The sequence below is a fragment of the Haliotis asinina genome, chromosome 5 (assembly GCF_037392515.1).
Source record: "Haliotis asinina isolate JCU_RB_2024 chromosome 5, JCU_Hal_asi_v2, whole genome shotgun sequence".
NCBI lineage: Eukaryota > Metazoa > Mollusca > Gastropoda > Lepetellida > Haliotidae > Haliotis > Haliotis asinina.
Window position 1 is genome coordinate 36550897 of NC_090284.1, and position 20310 is coordinate 36571206.

The window sequence follows — 20310 nt, forward strand, 5'->3', positions numbered from 1 at the left end:
GATTTTAATATCTAAACATTAAATAGATTGCCAACATGAATCATATTTAAGGCACACCATAATCGTGACCTAGTGCATGTTTTCTGTAATACAGATTCTGCTGAATGCTCCAAGATATCAATTAAAACAAAATGCAAATATTAAATTTAAGACAGACGAAAGTTATAGCAACAATGTCAGGCTATTACCTCATTCGGGAATGTATCCATCAATATCCACATTAAAGAACGATATTCCATTCATTTGCAGCTGGTAAATAATCCTGCTCTATGTCTTGTGTCTTTCAACAGTCTAATATGCAAAAAAGTGACACATTGTTTGAGAATTTAGCCAATAATGAGCAACAATCAATCAATCAAGGCAATGGTGGTTAATTCTTTGTAGGAAGGATGTCTTTTTGACACTCATACTTTACGACAGGGTGTATTCAGTATAGATTACGTAAATATTCACTCATAAACACTGCCTTTTTGACAAATCTGCTGTGGAAGTATTTAATCAATCAGTGTGCTATCGGTTAATCCTTTGATTGATGTTTGTTTTTTTAACTCGGCTGATACACCCTCATGCATCACTTACGTGCACATATTACATAACATGCAATACATTTGCCACCGCAGACCTTAATTTGTAATGTTGAGTATTTACTCCAGACGGGATAAATGCCAAATGGAAACCTATGTCGAGTAATTTTAGTGGTGTTACCACTATTTATACCCGTTATAAATTCATTAACTGACCATCAAGAGAATGATGACAAATAACACGTGTAGGTTTATACCATCAAACGCGAGTTACAGCAAGGAAGATGTAATCTCTGTGTCACATGCAGCCTGAAAACATACTTTTGGGCTGAAACTGTTTTGAGGACACCAACGGAACTTCGTTGTTACACAAGAAATGCACATAGGTATTTGCTGTATACTTGGGTAAATGGGTATAATCTGGGGGTTTTTTTACATAAGAAAATTTTCAGATTTCTTAACCAATGGCAAAATCGTTGTTATTAGTTTACGAATTCATATAAATCAACTGTGTGTTATTATATGATCATAGATAATAAACCAGGGTCGTAGCTACCAAATTTACGTATGATGTTTGCTATGACAGTTGGGCCAACCCTCAAAACTATCTAAATATAAAACTTTGCAATCTTTTGGACTTATATGAAACAAATGACTTACTACGTGTACGTAGACATCATATTTTCACATGACATGATTAAATATCGTGGTAAAAACACAGAAATAGGATCAAATTGGGTCAGTCACTATATCATCCAGGCATCAGAAAAAAAACTACACTGCTGGGATATTTTGTTACAATCAGATAAGGAATACCATGGATATTTTTATGTAACGGCATGTGATGGGCATCCGGCCTCCTCACTTTTTAGGGTGAGTCCCTTTGTCCGTCACGGTCGAGGGAGCGGGTGCTGACCAATTTGCTGCTTGGTTTCATAATTAGACCATTTACGAGAAACATTATTTGCTCGGCATCAGTGCCCCTTTAAGATCATGACCCACTGGAATGGTCTGTGTAGTGTATCTCAATATTATTTCAGGTCACTGGTTTACAGTCAGTGGCAGGGTTCTCTGGTTCACCTTCAGGGCTGCTTCACTGCCAGCTGACACTCTCATCAAGCTGGTCATCTACCGCCCCAACTGCACAACAGACATTGCAAACAAGCCAGGTAAGTTTTAAACCTGTGCCTTAGTGGCAGTGTTATGTCACCGGGTCAAGATCCTTTTTGGCGCTAATACCGATTGATGATATGTGGTATATCACCAGGATGTCAAGACATCTGGTAACATATGCTGACACAAAACTCTTACACTGTCACGCAGTGTTTACACTGTCACATTCATTCATACTATATCATAGGACTGTTAAATGCACTATTATATACACAGCCATAGGATGCTTACATCATCTCATATGCTGTTGTAGGAATGTTACATAAACTGTTCTAGGAAACTATTCTATACTCTGTTGCAGGATGATATGATACATTGTTACATGGACTGTCATATGCACAGTTTCATGAGCAGTTCTTTATGTTGCAAATTAAGATACATGTGGTGTTGTCGGAATGTTTCATACATTGTAACATAAAATGTTATACACACTCTTGTGGAATTGTTGGACAAAATGTCACAAGACTGTTTATCTTTTCAGGTTGTGGAGGGAACCAGTTCTTTTCCTGCGATAACAAAACCAACAGCTGCATCCGACAACCATCTGACTGTCCCAGCGGCAATAAGTGCTACTTATTTGATGAATGTATTGCTCAAAGTCAAGCCTGCAGCTGCAGCGGTGCCCACTCTGGGAGCATCACGTGTGGCAGGAACCCTATCATCACTGGTCGCACTCCAATCTATACAAGTGTTGGCCACACATCAACACAAATTCCCAAAGACAGCCCTCTTCTTTACAGAGTGAAGGCCAACATTAGAGTCCAACCTGGGGATTTCATGGGTGTGTTGTATCAGGGAAATGAACATCCCATCAAGTGCATCATGGACACGGAATCACAATGGAGTCACCTTCTGTACACAGTACCAACTGTGAAGGGTGAGAATAGTGATATCCCCACATCCATCAGCCCCGATGAAAATCAGCTGTGCATGATCAATGCCTTCTACTCTAAAACAGAGACAGTCACACTCCCAGCCCAACTGGCTTCACTCCCTGAAATTGGTCTGTACACCTTCAAGTACGAGGTTCATAGTAGTGGCACTGTTCAGACATGCAATGTTACAGCAGTAGAAGAGGTCGGCCAGATTGTGTGGGTGAATCCACCTCTTGTCTCCGGTAACATACAAGTCGAGCTCAATGACATAGCCACTCTGGCTGCCAAAGTAACCAGTGGGTCCCATCTGCTATATGAGTGGACGATTGGGGGCGTGAATGTCACCAATAATATGACCCTGACTGAAAAATGCCCTCCTAGTGTGGACAACTCATCAGTAAAGTGTCTGACCAATGACACATCCCTTGTCAAACCATTCACTTTCATACAGCACACATTTACCGCCCCAGCGGTACTAAGACTGAAGGTATCAAACAAAGTGAGTACTGTGGTGAAGACGTATTCCATCTCCCTGGGTCCATGCATGCCCATCCAGGGACTGCAGCTTTGTCACGAGAGCTGCCAGACACCAAGTGGATGTGCCAATCCATGTCAACCGTTCATTCGGCCTGGCATCCCTACCTTCTTCCAGGTGATGTACACACAGGGCAGTGCAGATAGCACCTACACTTTCTTGGTGAATGGCACAGAGGAGGCCGGGACTAGTAACAGCAACCGGTCATTAACAATTGTATCTACTGGATTCCATAGAGTTACTGTAAACATGACATGTGGGACCCATTCTGACACTGCTGGGCTTGGTGTCAATGTCAAACAGCCTGCCGACGTTACAGATCTGAAAATATTGGTGCCAGCAGGGGTAGTTATTGGTGAAAAGTTTACACTGAGAGTAACAAGTCATGTAAATGACAACGCAGACATTCAGATCATGGTTGATTTTGATGATGGCAAGGAAGAGAAGCATGTAAACCTTGTTACTTCTGACAGTAAGCTGAATCAAATCATTGAGTACACATACCCCACAGAAAAACACTACACAGTACGTGTCATTGTTCAGGATGTGTTCAAGAATGTTTCCAGTTCTGCTTCACTATATGCCTTAGCAAACGTGTCGGCAACAGCAAGGGCAGTGCCACAATATGCCAAGGTTGGACAGGAAATACAGTTCAAGTTATGGGCTGTACCAGTCAATGGACATCATGTTAGGCTTGACAGCAAAATGTATTACAACTGGAGTTTTCCTGAAGGCGTGAGACGTATTGAGTCCTCGGTGCTTAACAGCACGTATAGCCACAGGATCAGGAATCCTGGTACTTACAACATCAGTGTGAGTGCTAGCAACTTAGCCAGTTCATTTTACACTTATGCCATGGTATACATTCAGCAGTGTGTCACTGGTCTCAAGTTTCAGTACAATGGGCCAGGTCACATCAACAATACTGTCAACTTCACTGCATCGACAGAGGGTGGAACAAACGTTCGCTACAGCATGGATCCAGACAATGGCTCGGGAAGAATAAACCAAACCAATTCAACATTTCTGATCAACTTCAGCAGACCGGGGATTTACAACACCTCTGTGATAGCATATAATGATCTCAGCAGCTGTGACTTGTCAAGAGAGGAACTTACAGCATATGTTATCGATGATGAAACATTGTTCCTACTGGACATCCTGCCAAACAGATGCCTACCTTCAAAAAGACCTGATGTTCTTGCTGCAGTAGCAATTAACATCAACCCAGCAGGACTAAACTATACATGGCGCTTTGGTAATGGTACGGAAATAAGTGGCAAAGGTTTGCTGAATGTCACCATTCTCTATGAGGTAAATGGCTCCTATGAAGTATCAATTTCCTCAAAGGGAGAAAAGTTTGTCAGGAATGTGTGCATACAGGAAGAGATAACCAACCTGTTGATAACTCCTCAAGCAACTATAGGGGTAACACCTGGTGAGAAGACAAAGGACAATATCACGACATCAGTCAGCACAGGATCAGATATAAGTTACGTGTGGACTGTTAACTTAAATGAAACAGCAATGTGTAATCAGTGGTCATGTGTTGTGGAGCTAGAACATGCAGGGTCGTATCGCATCAAAGTCAATGCCTCCAACAATGTCAGTTCCACCACAGATAGCATAGTTCTGCAAGCTCAGTATAGAGTCGTCAACCTGACAGTGACATGCTCATCTTGTCAGACACTGAAATACCAAAGTACGTCCAAAGACATTACCATGAGTGCTGTTGCTCCCAATGCAACTGCAGTATCATACAGTTATAGCTACGAAGGAGACTGGACGTCTGATACCTCCCACAGGTTCCATAATGTCAGTACATATAACGTCTGTGTCAATGCTTCCAACCTGGTCAGTGATAAAACAGTGTGTATGGATATTGTTACTCAGGATGAAATTGAATCTTTGACTCTGACATGGAATACAACCACAGGGGAAAGTGACTTTGAAGTAGAGGTCGGTACACATGTACAGTTCACAGCCAATTACACCAAGGGTACCAATGTGACCTTCACATGGTCTTGTGGCAATGGTCATGCCATGAAAAACGAAGGGCCAGTGTTTGTCTGCCATTTTCAACAGTCAAAGAAACATTCATTCTCTGTCACAGCAGTGAATGCAGTGTCAAGAAAAAATAAATCTTTAAACATTTATGTACTTCAGAAAATTACTAGTCTGAACATCTCGCAAAACCTGTTTCAAGGACGATATGCTGCCACTGATGAAGTTGTCAGCTTCAGAGCAGAGAGCAACACCGACCTGAATGTGGTGTACCACTGGATGGTGAAGTCGTCAGCTGATACTTGTAGAGCTACTGGGAAATCAATGGAAGGACATTGCAATGACAAAAACTTCACTGACGCTGGAGTCTACAATATCAGCCTATATGCCAACAACTCACTGAATTATTTAGCAACCTATACAGAAATTGAAGTAATGGAAAGAATAGAGGGCCTGCACATCAAATTTGATTCAAACGCTATAAATGTGAACACTAGCACTGTTTTCACTGCTCAGGTGACTATGGGTGAAAATCTTGTCTACCACTGGACGGTCAAATTTGGATCCTCAGCTGAGTTACAAGACAGCAGGACAGCCACAATGTCTTACCTCTTTGATAAAGTAGGGCAATATGAAGTCAGCGTCAATGCCACTTCTAGACTAGAGCCCGAGGGTAGAAACAGCGGAAGCATAATCTATGTGGAAGAGATGGTTTCTGATATTCAAATCCAGAGTGCTACACAATATGTAGCTCGTGATTCAGAGGCAGTGTTTAATATTACCCAAAAGTCTGGAAGCAGCCTGAACTTATCCTGGAACATCAGTGGTCCATCCACATCTGTTGTCAGTCATAACGTCAGCCTGTCTCACAGGTTTGCTCATACAGGAGAGTATACTCTGTCCGTCAATGCATCCAACCGACTCAACAGTGACACAGACACGATGGTGATCTATGTCGAAGAGAGAGTGTTATCTGTCACTATCACTGTCAACAAGAGTGTCATCAAGACAGCCACAGCTATCTGGTTCAGTGCAGGTACAACTCCAGCTGGAATCTACAGGTACAACTGGACCATCAATGAAGAACAGTGCCACACAAATGCAGATACGTTTGACAAATTTTTCAACAGTTCTGGTATTTATGTTGTAAAGGTTTATGTGTACAACAACGTAAGCTTTGCTGTGGATTCTAAGGAGATAACTGTTCAAGAACCAATCTCAGGACTCAGATTTGACTCATGTGAATCCAAGGTGACAGGTGAAGAGACAACAATCACAGCATTGATGACTCATGGAACAGATGTTACATATTCCTGGGTGTATTTGTCACCTGATGGAAGTAAATCAACAGCTACAGGTAAAGACCTAACTCTAGACTTTGAACATGAGGGATACTATCATATCGAGTTATTTGCTGAAAATAATGTCAGCTCAAAACAAATAAACTGTACAGTCAAATCCCAAGGTAAAGTCAACATCACAGACTTGGTGGTGACATCAGACAGCAAGTATAATTTTGTCAACCAGACTATTTACTTTGAGGTAAAGGGTGCTAACGTTCTTGATGTAAATATTACCTGGGTGTTCAATGACAGTTATGTGAACAAAACTGTGGACAAGAAGCTCCAGAGGACCTTTCCATCAGCGGGACTCTATGTTCTTACTGTCACTGTCAACAATGACGTCAGCCAAGATGAAAAGACAAAGCAGTTCTACATCCATGTCTTGGACTGTGAGCTGCCCAAAGTAACAGTTATCAGTACACTGCCGGACAAGATCCTTCGGTCACAAAGCCTGGACCTGGCTGTAGCCATAAACTCCAGTAACTGTACAGAGTACCAGTCTAGACATGAGTGGCAGGTGTTCAGAGCTTCCAGCTGCTCTGAATTTACTGGAAAGATAGAACTTGGCAGCACAAACAGCCCCACTCTCCATTTACAAGCCAATACATTACCTGTGGGATCTTACTGTGTAGTTTTCAATACCTCATATTTGGACACATTTGTGTATGAGACAGTGAATGTGAACTTTACGGTAGAGTCATCTGAACTGATCGGTGTGATTGCTGGAGGAAGTGTCCGTGTGGTGTCACAGGATACAGACTTGAACATCAACTGCCAGGACTCCCTGGACCCGGACATGGATGCTACAGCACTCAGTTGTAGCTGGACCTGCATCAGTGTGAGTAACAATACTCTTTCTTATCACATGAGACAGCCAGCTGACAGTATAATGCTTAGGTCCATATAGTAAATGTTTTACTTATTTCATGAAATACTGTATGTCAATTCATTCTGTGGCAGGCCCAACTCACTCCTTGACAAAATGAATCAGATAACAATCTCACATCTTGAAGATGGAGATTACAGCATGACAGGGTATTGATATTTATTAGTATCGAGAGAGGCTGGTTTGGGTTGCTACAGTTTGAACTCACCTGAACATTCCCCATGAAAACAGGCAACATATATATACCCAAGAGGGTTGGAGCTATGCTAGTGTTTAAGTTTGAAAAGGGTTAAGCTCACCCAGTGTTTTCTTCTGGAAGGTTGCACTCGGGTAAAGTTTAAGGTTTCATATAGGTTAATGTTTAGAAAAGTCTGAAAGCAAGGTCAACCTTTCCCTGCTAAAGGTTTCAAGATGCTCTTTTGGTCACAGTTTTAGCTGTGAAAGGTTGCAAGTAAAAGTTCAGTTTTGAAAACTTTCATCTAGGCCTGAGTTTCTCTGTGAAAATGTTCGTCAGGGTTGGACTTTCATTGTGGAAGATTTCACAGGTTAAAGTTTCACCTCAGGAGAGGTTCTTTATGGTTTGGCTTGCTACACTGGTCATAGTGTCTGTGAATGAATACACTCAAGATGAATGTCAGAATCTGTGTACTCTGTGGGGATTTAGGGGAAGCTGTATTCCAGACAACTATTTCATTCCAGACTACATCAGAACCATGCCCCTGGAACACAAGAGAGGACTCCAACTTTCTGACCAACTTCTCTTCTGGAGAGTACACTCTGGAACTGACAGTGACAGATGCTACATCTGGGAGAACAGCAACTACCTCACAGATGGTATACCTATTTCTCATCTTATAAACTCTTGTAGGAGTAATGGTTTGTTGTAGGGGTAATGGTTTGTTGTAGGGGTGATGGTTTGTTGTAGGGGTGATGGTTTGTTGTAGGGGTGATGGTTTGTTGTAGGAGTAATGGTTTGTTGTAGGGGTGATGGTTTGTTGTAGGGGTGATGGTTTGTTGTAGGGGTGATGGTTTGTTGTAGGAGTAATGGTTTGTTGTAGGGGTGATGGTTTGTTGTAGGGGTGATGGTTTGTTGTAGGAGTAATGGTTTGTTGTAGGGGTGATGGTTTGTTGTAGGGGTGATGGTTTGTTGTAGGGGTAATGGTTTGTTGTAGGAGTAATGGTTTGTTGTAGGGGTGATGGTTTGTTGTAGGGGTGATGGTTTGTTGTAGGGGTAATGGTTTGTTGTAGGGGTGATGGTTTGTTGTTGGGGTGATGGTTTGTTGTAGGGGTGATGGTTTGTTGTAGGAGTAATGGTTTGTTGTAGGAGTAATGGTTTGTTGTAGGGGTGATGGTTTGTTGTAGGGGTGATGGTTTGTTGTAGGGGTAATGGTTTGTTGTAGGGGTGATGGTTTGTTGTAGGGGTAATGGTTTGTTGTAGGGGTGATGGTTTGTTGTAGGGGTGATGGTTTGTTGTAGGGGTAATGGTTTGTTGTAGGGGTGATGGTTTGTTGTAGGGGTGATGGTTTGTTGTAGGGGTGATGGTTTGTTGTAGGAGTAATGGTTTGATGTAGGGGTGATGGTTTGTTGTAGGGGTGATGGTTTGTTGTAGGGGTAATGGTTTGTTGTAGGGGTGATGGTTTGTTGTAGGGGTGATGGTTTGGATGGTAAGGAAGGGAGCATGTTTGACTACACTGACTGCACTGTATAAGTTTTTTTTAGAAATGTTTGAATTATGTTTCAAGTTCAGTCTGTTCAAAGTACCATCCTGTGGACTGTTTCATCTTTCTATAGCCAGCATAGTATGGTAGGGTTCAACCAAGAGACATTTTTTCACAACTTGATGACATTAGTTTTTTTTGCTGATGTTTTGTAAAGTTTGGGCAAGTTATGAATGTTTCTTCCTGTTCCAGATCACTGTAGTCCCAGAGACAGTGCCTTCCTTGACCATTAAATGTCTTAGTTGTTCTGAGACTGGTTCCATTAATGCCAATCAACAGTTGGTACTGTCCTCACAGTGTTCAAACTGCATTACAGACGACAACTTCAATTGGACTCTCAAGGTGGATGGAAAACCTCATCCACTGAATGATTCAGTCATATTGACGTCACTCCATGGGCCCAACCTTGTGATCAAACAAGGAGTAATTCCAGTGGGCTCTAATTATACAGCTATTGTCAGCAAAGCCTTTCCATCAATCACTAGGGCAGGATCCAGCAGTTTAGAGCTCCTTGGTAACCAGCCTCCCTCTGAAGGGAACTGCACAGTCATGCCAACAACTGTGCAGACCCTTCAGAAGGTGAAAGTCAGTTGTTCAGGGTGGTCAGACAGTGACAACACAGCCCAGCTCTTTTACAAGGTGATAGCCAGTGGGACCAGCAGCACGGGCACAGAGGAATCATTTCAGGTGTACTATGGCATCAACAGTGAGCCGACCTTTCACCTGGCCTCCTTCCCTGGATCAGACAAGGTGACCTTGGAGGTGCAGGTCATGGACAATGCTGGGGCTTATACATCAACTTCAGCAGGGTAACTATCTCTCTATAGCTGATTGGGGCAAGGATATTTGTGTAATTGTTTTAAGTGGTTCATATTGGGTATTATGTTTTTGCCTCCATGTTGATTGTGCAGTTCATAATGTGAAGCAGCTCATAACGACCTGCCATGTAGCTGACAGATGAAATGAGGCAGCTCATAACGACCTGCCATATAGCTGACGGATGACATGAGGCAGCTCATAGCTACCTGCTATATGGTTGACGGATGATGATGATGATGATGATGATGATGATGATGATGATGAGTGTTTTTGACATGAGGTCTTCATGTCTTGTTCAGATTAATGAGCTTACTGCAAGACATGTAATTCAGAAATGTTTTTTTATCCCCATGTCTTTTATATAAAAGACAAATATGAGGAAACTGGAAGTTGTAGTAAAATGGACAGATAATCTATTTCTGCTCAGCAGTTAGACCTACAGGATGGGAAGTGTAGATGTTAGTGCTGTAGGACTCTGTTACAGAAATACCAATTTTCCATATGGCTGCTAAGGTACATGACTTCAATGCCTGTCAGAAGTACAGCAATGTACAGCTGACCTGCTTGAGAATGTACGTCATCATGTTTTGTTGAAAGGATGATGTCAGTTTTTAGGTATACTAGTTCCAGTATAACCACCAACTGCATTCATTAGATTCAACTTTATATTTACTCTTACAGAAGAGGTTTTGTTAATGTGTTGGATGGAAGATGTACACACTGCAAGTTCATAATTTCCTAATTCAATTTAGTACAGTTAAATGTAAAGGTAGTCCATCTACATGTTAGTTTCAACATCTAAGTGGTCATTACAGGAGAGCTTGTATCCTTCTTTGAACCTTACCTGGATCAGCCTGGGCAGTGTCAGTGTTCTTGAAAAGATGCATTTAGCTATTTTTAGTTTTGGCATTTCTATTTTTTTGTTTTTCCATGGAACATTTTGGTGCTAGTCTAATGGTGGGGTGGGCTTTATTTCCGGAGCAGAACTAAGAAACCATTCAATATTTCTCTTTCTGCAACACTTGGTATATGTATTAGTCAGAACCTGAAGTGGTGCCCTTTGGTACTTGCAGGTTTTTGTGATTTATCATTTTCTCAGTTTCCATGGAAACATTTTGAGAGGTGTGGTTCGTTTCCAGAGCACATGTCAAAAACTTTGTAATATCTGTCAACAGACCCCAACGTATGGCAGACCCCAACGTGGTGCCTTTTGCTATTTACAGGTTTTTGTGATTTATAATTTTCTGGGTTTCCATGGAAACGTTTCAGCCCAAATGGAGGGATGGGCTTCGTTTTTGGAGCAAAACTTGACACATATTTGAGACAGACCACAAAGTGGTGCCTTTTGCTGTTTACAATGTTTTGGCATTTTCATTTTTCCTGGTTTCCATGGAAACACTTCTGACTTAGTCTCAGAATGGAGGGATAGGCTTCAAAAACCATTTGATATCTTTCAACAAATCTTGGCAGATATATGAGACAGATCTTGAAGTGGTGCCTTTTGCTGTTTACAGATATATGGCATTTATATTTTTCATGACTTCCAAGGAAATGATTCAACCTTAATCTAAGAAAACATCAAATAACTGTCAGATGATTTGTCCTTTCAAATATGTGTGGGCTGGGGAGATATGTCATCTTCTGATGACTCTTGTCTTAACTCCCCATTCTCCATGTCGATATCTTTCTGCAGCATTCTCACTGTAAAGACCCCGGCCAATATGACAGACTACATATTTGAGCAAGCATCATCTATGCTGCCAGCCCTCATCAGACAGAACAAGCCATCACTTCTGCTGCCGTATGTCATAGCCCTGAGTCAGGAGCTCAACCATGAATCCGATGTTATGCCAAGCCTTTTGTCCAAGGAGAAGAGAGCCACCATCCGAGATGCCATCACCATGACGTTGATGGCAATTCCTGTCACCAACCTGGAGGACGTGCAACAAGTGGCCTACCTGCTCCAACTGCTGACAGTGAGTGACTTCCATTATTGACTGTAGGTACCAGTACAATTCCTGTGTTTCAGATATGAATCAGATGCTTGGAGGTGTAATATTATTCTTTGATAATGTAGACAATTGTAACGAAGGAAATGACCTGGTTTATTTTTCAGAAATACTTTGATGAATACCAGACAGAATCTTGTCACCTTGTGATTGTTGAATCTCTGAAGAACATTACAAATGTACTACAAGCCAACGCCTTCCAGGGACGAAACCAGGAGGACTTTGTGCCACATCATCTCCTAGCAACCATCTCTAACTTGATTGAGGCTGTCAATCTCGGTGTGTACAACCCTGATGCTGTATCTGGATGGGAGACATATCCTGTCCAGGACTTCTACAGAAATTTCATTCACCTGCGACCCGAGATCAGCTCCACCTTGGAACAAGTCATGTCTTCCCACAGTCCAACCTTCACAGCCACTGATGTTAAACATCGGAGAACTGTCATCCCAAGTGCCTTTGACATTGCAGAGCAGATCATGACCACCATTCTCATGACAACCATGTGGAGGCAACATTCAATGAAGATCAACCTTGGTGGGATCGAAGTTCATGGCCAGAGATCAAAGGTCAAGGAAATTTGGTCCACACTTGAGCTAGAAGGATGTGAATTTCATTTACCAGCAAATCTGTTTAATGGAATCATTGGGGAAGAAGAAGAAATCTTCCAGATTATGTTTGTGTTGTCAAAGAACCCCTTCACTTGGGGTTACATCAACAACATGACAGTGAACTCCAGAGTTCCCTCCCTTAGCTTCAGGTTCAGCAATGGTAAGCCCATTCCACTGCAGGGACTAGCAGAGTCCAAGCACATTAACATGGTCATGTTTGAAAACATTGTCCAGAGCAACAAGACACAGTCAGCTGAAAACAGCAGTCTGGCCGACAGCATCCATTACAAACCATTAGCTAACCTTGACTACACCAAGGGCACTGTCAAACGTTCGAAAGCTAAACGTGTCACCTTTGATGTCTCTACTGGAGCTGATGGAGCCTCAGGGCTCCACATCCAGGTGAGGATGGAAGTTGTGGCCAATGCCACTGAGGAGGAGGAAGGGGTGGTGCCACAGGGGTCACTGAAGGTGTATCTCGGGGACAACTACCTCCCAACCAAGAACATGTATACTGACTACAAGCTGATCTCTACGTCAGATATGGTTGACAAGGTTGATCATCGCAAATACACATTCTTCATTACATCAGAGTAAGTCTAAATACCTATCGTGCTCCTGTTCTTGTTTTTTCATGTCTGTTCTTGTTATGTGGTGTCTGTTCTTGCTATGTTACATCTGTTCTTGTTATGTTGTGTCTGTTCCTGTTATGTCATGTCTGCTCTTGTTATATCATGTCTGTGCTTCCCATGTAGTGTCTGTTCTTTTCATGTCATGTCATGTCATGTCTGTTCTTGTTATGTGTTTTCAGTTTTTGTTAAGTCATGTCTGTTCTTTTCATGTCATGTGTGTTCTTGTTATGTTGTGTCTGTTCTTGTTATGAAGTGTTTAAGTATTTTTTAGTGTTTTATGTGGAATGAGGTTTGGAGTCCAAAGTAAAAATGACTGCTTGTAAGGGCCGTGCTCCTTTATTTGTCATGCCTTGCACACATTAGTGGCAAACTAAAATACTCCAGTCTGAAGTAAAGCTTGTGTCAGATTTTTAGTACGGTGACCCATTCTTTTGAAACACTGAAGATGTTGGCATTTTTACAGTTCTACTCCATATACATTGTGTATTAAAATGGTTTACTTGTTCTATGACTGTATAAGTATTAGTTTGTTTACTTATGGTAACAAGTCCATTGTAGGAGTAATGTGTGGTTGACTTGTGACAGTTCCCTTGTAGAAGTAAGGTGTGGTTGACTTGTGACAGTACCCTTGTAGAAGTAAGGTGTGGTTGACTTGTGACAGTACCCTTGTGGAAGTATGGTGTGGTTGACTTGTGACAGTACCCGTGGAGAAGTACTGGTGAGTTCAGAAGGAGTTGCTGCAGTATTTATTAATCCTTGACTGTTGTAGGATTAATGCAGTAAGGTTACATAAGAAGCCTGCCAAGTTTTATATGGTGATGTTTATGAACCTCTTTCCTCTCTTCCAGTTCCTTCAAGAGGAGCAACCATTACACACTCAGCGTGTACAACAACGATACCTACCATGATGTCAACATCTCCATTGCCATATATCTATCTAGCTGCCAGTTTTTCAACACACAGAGCATGGACTGGGACAGCAGTGGCTGCCAGGCGATGGATGAATCAATCACCACCCGTACTGTGTGTCGATGCAACCACCTTACATCATTCGGCAGTAGTATGCTTGTCCCACCTGACGCTATAAACATCGTAGACTTGGCGGTACGTTCACTTCTCGTAGCTGTAACTCTGCAACATGTGTTATATTTGGGATTACACTTTCTTAGTAAATTAAAAATTCTTGTACTTTTTAAGTTGAGTTCCATCTGGGATTCGAACCCACACCCTCAGAGTTAGGTACCTAATCACCAGCACACAAAGTCAGCCGCCTAACCCACTCAGCCGCTGTGACTTGTGTATATAACATATGTTACATTTCACCACTTTCTGTATGGCATTGTGTAATGATGTAACCCTGGTCGAAACCTTCACTTGTTGATTGTTGTCAAAATAACATAAGCATAAGTCAGGATAAGTATGAAATATCAATTTTATCATAAAAATTACATTTTTTATATGTTGTAGGTTAGATATTTTGAATGGGATTTGAACACACCAGTGATGAGCAATATTTTGTTTTCAGATTATTACGTACATTTGTATCGATTATTACAAGGATTAGACTTCAGATCATGATGCAGACATTACAACATCCAGATGATAAGGCTCAGAGATATTGACAGTGGTTAATCTAAAGCTCCTAGTTTGCTGGGGCTTGAGGAAATAATGATATCTTTAATTAAACTATTTTCAGAATTTAGACCTGTCAGCAAATCCAGTAGTGATGATAGCTGTCGGTATCATCCTGTTCGTCTACATCATCGTTGTATTAATCTGCCGAAAGTTAGATCGAATGGATTTGCACCGAGTGACCCAAATCCCCCTGTGTGGCAAAATGGGCCACTATAAATATGAGGTTACTGTGGTAACAGGACGCAAGATGGGAGCAGGTGATTTGTTATTTGTGTTAATTATATTAATTATAGTTCTATGACTGAACAAGTTTCCAGTTGCTTTCCAGAGCTTGTTGGTAGACTCTGTCCACAATATCCATGCTTGTCTCAAAACAGGGAATGTTGTAGAGCGTCATATACTGATGTTTCTCACCTTAGGACACTGGTATAACGTATTACACATACATGTGCTTGTCAAAAGGAAGCCCAATGCCTTTGCTTGTCTCTTCGTTTATGATAGGTCTTGAGTACACTCGTTTGGAATGGCTCCACAGCCCACAGCCCACAGCCCACAGCCCACAGCCCACAGCCCACAGCCCACATACAGTTCTGCAGAAACCCATTCTGTTTGTACTTGGAGGACAGGTCTTACTTACATATGCTTGTCTGACCATTGAGGACAGGTCTGATGTACACATGCATGTTTTACATTTGAGGATAGGTCTGATGTACACATGCCTGTCTCACCATTGAGGACAGGTCTGGTGTACACATGCTTGTCTCACGACTGAAGACAGGTCCCCAGTACCCTTTCATGTCTCTCTTTTGAGGATGGGTCTCCATTCTCCATGCTATCAGGCCATTGGGACCCTGACCCTTTGCTTGAAGGCTATACAACTCATATGCTCATCAGTCCATTATATAATTCTGTGGGGACAATATATGAGGTACCCTACTGACCAATATGAACATTTGGTACTATTGCCATCTAACCCTGATGCCACAGACCTGGGTGGGATTCATGGAATGGGTTCCCTGACTGAAGGTGTATGGGTAGCAAGATGTGACCCTCCAACTGATTCCCAGAATAATTGTACATGCGTATACAATGTAAAGCTGATATATGTTGTCCAGACTTGATCATGACATACATGTGTGGCTGTGATGTAATTGTAGTTTGTTTCAGACTCAAGTGAGGTCAATGCTGGGTGGAAAGTACAGATGTATCCTTGTGGCCAAAATTCCAGTGCTAGATTTTCCATTGGTTGTTTATAAAAATGCAGTATGACTTTGAATTGTTTGGTGTTTACAGGCACAACTGCACACATCGGCATCAAGCTGTATGGTGAAGATGGGAAAGGGGAGATGAGGCATCTGACCAAGGTGGCTGCCTTCCAGCGCAACTGTACCGACAAGTTCCTCATAGCCTATGATACAAGGCTGGGAGAACTGAAGAAAATCCTCATCTGGCATGACAACACAGGACTGTCCCCCTCCTGGTACCTCAGCCATGTTGTTATCAGGGACCTCAGTGATGGCACTCTCAGTCATGGCAGGACGTATTACTTTGTGGCAAACTCATGGCTGTCAGTTGAGATGGAACCAGGCCTTCTGAAGAAGGAGATTCCAGCAGCCAATGAGCTGGCAATTCAAACATTCTCCAACACCTTCAAAATGGCGGCTTCACACGGTTTCGCTGACAAACATCTTTGGATGTCTCTGATGGATCGCCATGACCACAGCCGCTTCACCCGCGTCCAGCGAGCTTCATGCGGTGTGACAGTCATCTTGTTCTTCATGATGGTCAATGCTATTTGGTACGGAATCATTAAGACAAGCAGTGATGCCAAAGCAGACTATTCCTTCTCCTGGGAGGAAGTGGTCATTGGGCTGGTGTCCAATGTTGTAGTGCTCCCGGTGGCCATACTGTTGGTGTTCCTGTTTAAATCAAGCAGATCAAATGTAAGTCACTGGTTTGGGTTTCCATGTGGGACTTCTGTCACCATTACCAATGTTTGTCATAAACATGAACTAAAATGAGATTTAAATGCACCATATGGTGCAGTCATAAGACCTATCGCACTAGCTTCACAGCCCCTCTCATGCAAGACCAATCTAATATACTACCGACAAGAAATAAGGGAACTATTGAAATAATAGCGAATTTGAAACTGCTTTAAATATCCACTAAATCAATTTTAGGCGTCAAGTTCAATATCTGGTGTGTCCACCATGTTGGGCAACACAATCACGGCACCTTGATGGCATGCTGTTAATCAATTTCCGGATGGTTGCCCGTGGTATTGCCCGCCATTCCTCTTGGAGAGCTGCACCAAGCTGGGCCAGGTTCGCGGGTCCTGGGTCCCTGGCGTACACCCTTCGACCAAGAACGTCCCAGAGATGTTCAATTGGGGACAGGTCTGGGGACTTAGAGGGCCAGTCCAATGTCTGGATACCTTCTTGTCGGAGATAAGTGGAGACAATTCAGGCCCAGTGTGGTCTGGCATTATCATCTTGGAATACAAAATTTCGGCCGATAACTCTAGCCAATGGAGCCACAACAGGACGCAATATTTGGTCAACGTATCGCTGACCAGTCATGGCTCCGTTAATGATGACCAAATCTGATCGTCTGTCATGTGTAATCCCACCCCACACCATGACAATACCACCTCCATATCGATCATGGTCAAGAATTGCTGCTCTGGCATATCGCTCCCCGCTCTGACGCCAACAACGTTTTCTGCCATCGGTGAATCATAGGCAAAACCTTAACTCATCAGAGAACATGGTGTAACGCCAGTGGCACATAGCCCATCCCTGATGCTGCCTAGCCCATGCCAATCTTTGGCGCTTATGGTGAGCTGAAAGGGTGACACCCTTAAAAGACCGTCTTGCTTTCAGACGAGCTTGATAGAGTCGGTTTTTAACGGTTGAGGTTGAAATGCGTCTTCCAGTGAGTGTGCGGAATTCTCTATTGATGGCAGGAGCCGATTTAAACCTATCGTGTAGAGCAATTAACGTCATGAGACGATCCTGTCGTGGTGTCGTTGATTTTGGTCTACCACGCCCAGGTCTCGTTGCAACCCCACCCGTTTGATGGTACTTATCCCACAGGCGTGAAATTACACTTTTTAATTTACCCATCTGCCGGGCAACTTCACATAATGATGTCCCCCCCCTCTATCATCCCCACAATTCTCCATTTTGTTGCTTCACCGAGATCACTGCCTTGGAGGCATTTCTGTCAGTAAGTGTCAATCTCTATTGCATTAGTGATTGCGACTTCTCCAGTACATTTACAGGAGTTAACTTCTGTATGCACGTGTAGCATGTGCTGGGCATGCATTATGCGAAATTCCATTGTCATTGGATGTTGCGTTTGGGAGATACTTCACGATAACAGACCCTGTCCCAGTCAAAGTCATCTACATTCGATTTCTTGGTTCCCTTATTTTCTGTGGGTAGTATACATGACCAGTCCTTAAAACTTTCTTACTTTTACAGATGGTGTCATCCATGATGATGCTTTCTGTTACATTGCTTTGAAACAATTGATTCTGAGAAAGAAAGTGATAAGGAAACATCTACCTGTCACTGTAATTAATGTTAAAATGTTTCTTCAGAAAATCTCACACGTGAACATTGAGGATACTGAGATTGAGATCCCGGATGAGGAGGAGATGGACTTCAATGACTTTGACTCCTACTACTGTGGAGAAAGTACAACTGGACCAATACCGGTAATCGCCACTGTCTTTCACTGATCTACTTTGTCTACAGGGCAAACCTGACCTAAATGTTTTTTGAACACATAAATGGACAAAGTCCTTTACCTGTAGATCTTGCACATAAGACAATCCACACTGAATCCAGGAATGTGACATTCCTCCTGGAAACAACACAAAATCACCATTACATGTTGAGGCTGGCACTAGAGATATTGTTTCTTGAAAATGATCACTTGTAAAATAATTTAGAAACCTATACTAAGTATAGTTTAGAGAAACCTTCTCCAGAAGTCAAGTCAACATGGGGTATTTGTGATCCCTGCTCACATGTTTTGGCTTGTTTTGTTTAAAACTAATAATGTGTACTCACAGGTGAGTATTCTGAAAGGAGCTTGGTGTGTATTAGGAGGGTGGTGAATAAATTGTTTATCGCAAGTAGGGATGGACATACTAGACTATAAGTTACATATGACAACCATATTACCATAGTAGGGATGGATGTACTAGACTACAAGTTACATATGATAACCAGATTACCTTATGAACGATATAACTGATTCCAGACTACCAGCTTGAAGCGGACACAGACAGAATTCAACATGCATGTGGCTCTCAGTGAGGAGGGGAGCATTCTCAGTGGCCATGAGCCAAGCAAGCCGCCCGGCACTGGGAAGGTAAGGAATGTACCTCCACTCTTTACTGTAGGATTGTTTCAACTGACTTTTTAAAACAACTGGCAGAATTTCTGTCTTTTTCATGCAGTCTTAAATTTCCATTGATAATGAACCTCCATATTTTTGCTTCCCAAGTTTCCAAGGTTCCAATGATGTGTTACTATTCATGAAGTTTTTGCTTAAGTAATGACAACAAACTAGTATCTGTGGTACTCACTAAGCATGAATGCTGACAGTAGTGTAGAAACTGCAGACATGATGTGTTGTGTGTCTAGATATGTTGAAGCAGCAATAATTTGAACTTTACTTGTTAATTAAAACTTGCTTCCATCTTCGGAGTTTGGAGTCTTTAAAGGCAGACTGACATTTCCTGGTGTAATTTGTCATCTTTTTTAGTCAAGGGAGTTAACTGACTGTGAAAGTTCTGTTTCCACCCCAGCCAAACTAGACTGGACTTTTCTAGCACCACCAATGGCTTATATGTGTTATCTCATGAATCAATATGTCATTCCTGTTACGTTAGATTCCGCTTAGCATTTGCTTCTTGGCAACTGGTCAAGACTATCTGATAGATAATCAAGATATTTATTGCAGTAAGATGACTCATATTCCACAGAGTGCATCAGATCATTTGAACACCTTGATTAAAATCATGGACAGATTTGACAAATATTGGTTGATGTCCAGTTCAGGCACTCTGCAAATCATGCAATTGAGAAAAGTTGACAATAACTGTAGACACTATGTTGCTTATGAAAGTAAAATGTCAATTTGGTTATGCTAATTTGTTTGGATTAGCCTGAGACTTGTTTATAAAGTCAAAACATGTCTCCATAGTTCAAGTCTTGTTTGTCAGGGTTGGAATTTGACGTTTATGGTCTGTTTCCTCCCTTGCCCGGGGAGGATAGTGTTCTGTATCATCCTGGGCTCATATGTGGTGTTCCCCTCCAGTCCAACATGTCCATCTCGCGGATGTGGGACCCCCTCAACATCCTCAACTGGGCTGATGAAAAGAATCCATCCTGGAAGGAGGACCGGGCATCAACGGCAGGGACGACTCGGGGAGAAGTCAAGAAAACAGCTACCTCAGCTTCTGCATCCACACCTACAAGCAAGGGAAAACCAAAGTCAGCCAAGGTTGGACTTCAGTAATGACACTG

At 42.3% G+C, this 20310-nt stretch overlaps 1 protein-coding gene across 1 annotated transcript in view; it reads left to right on the plus strand.

The window, feature by feature from the left end:
• The window catches only part of LOC137284237 (polycystin-1-like), a 76184-nt gene that overhangs the window by 38534 nt on the left and 17340 nt on the right, over window positions 1-20310 (plus strand). Inside the window, exons 15-26 of the mRNA XM_067815970.1 lie at window positions 1565-1693; window positions 2179-7292; window positions 8040-8174; window positions 9251-9867; window positions 11571-11853; window positions 11994-13090; window positions 13978-14233; window positions 14826-15021; window positions 16058-16707; window positions 18372-18488; window positions 19040-19150; window positions 20102-20287. Coding sequence (XP_067672071.1) covers window positions 1565-1693; window positions 2179-7292; window positions 8040-8174; window positions 9251-9867; window positions 11571-11853; window positions 11994-13090; window positions 13978-14233; window positions 14826-15021; window positions 16058-16707; window positions 18372-18488; window positions 19040-19150; window positions 20102-20287 — 8891 coding nt within the window. The remainder of the gene's footprint in view (window positions 1-1564; window positions 1694-2178; window positions 7293-8039; window positions 8175-9250; window positions 9868-11570; window positions 11854-11993; window positions 13091-13977; window positions 14234-14825; window positions 15022-16057; window positions 16708-18371; window positions 18489-19039; window positions 19151-20101; window positions 20288-20310) is intronic.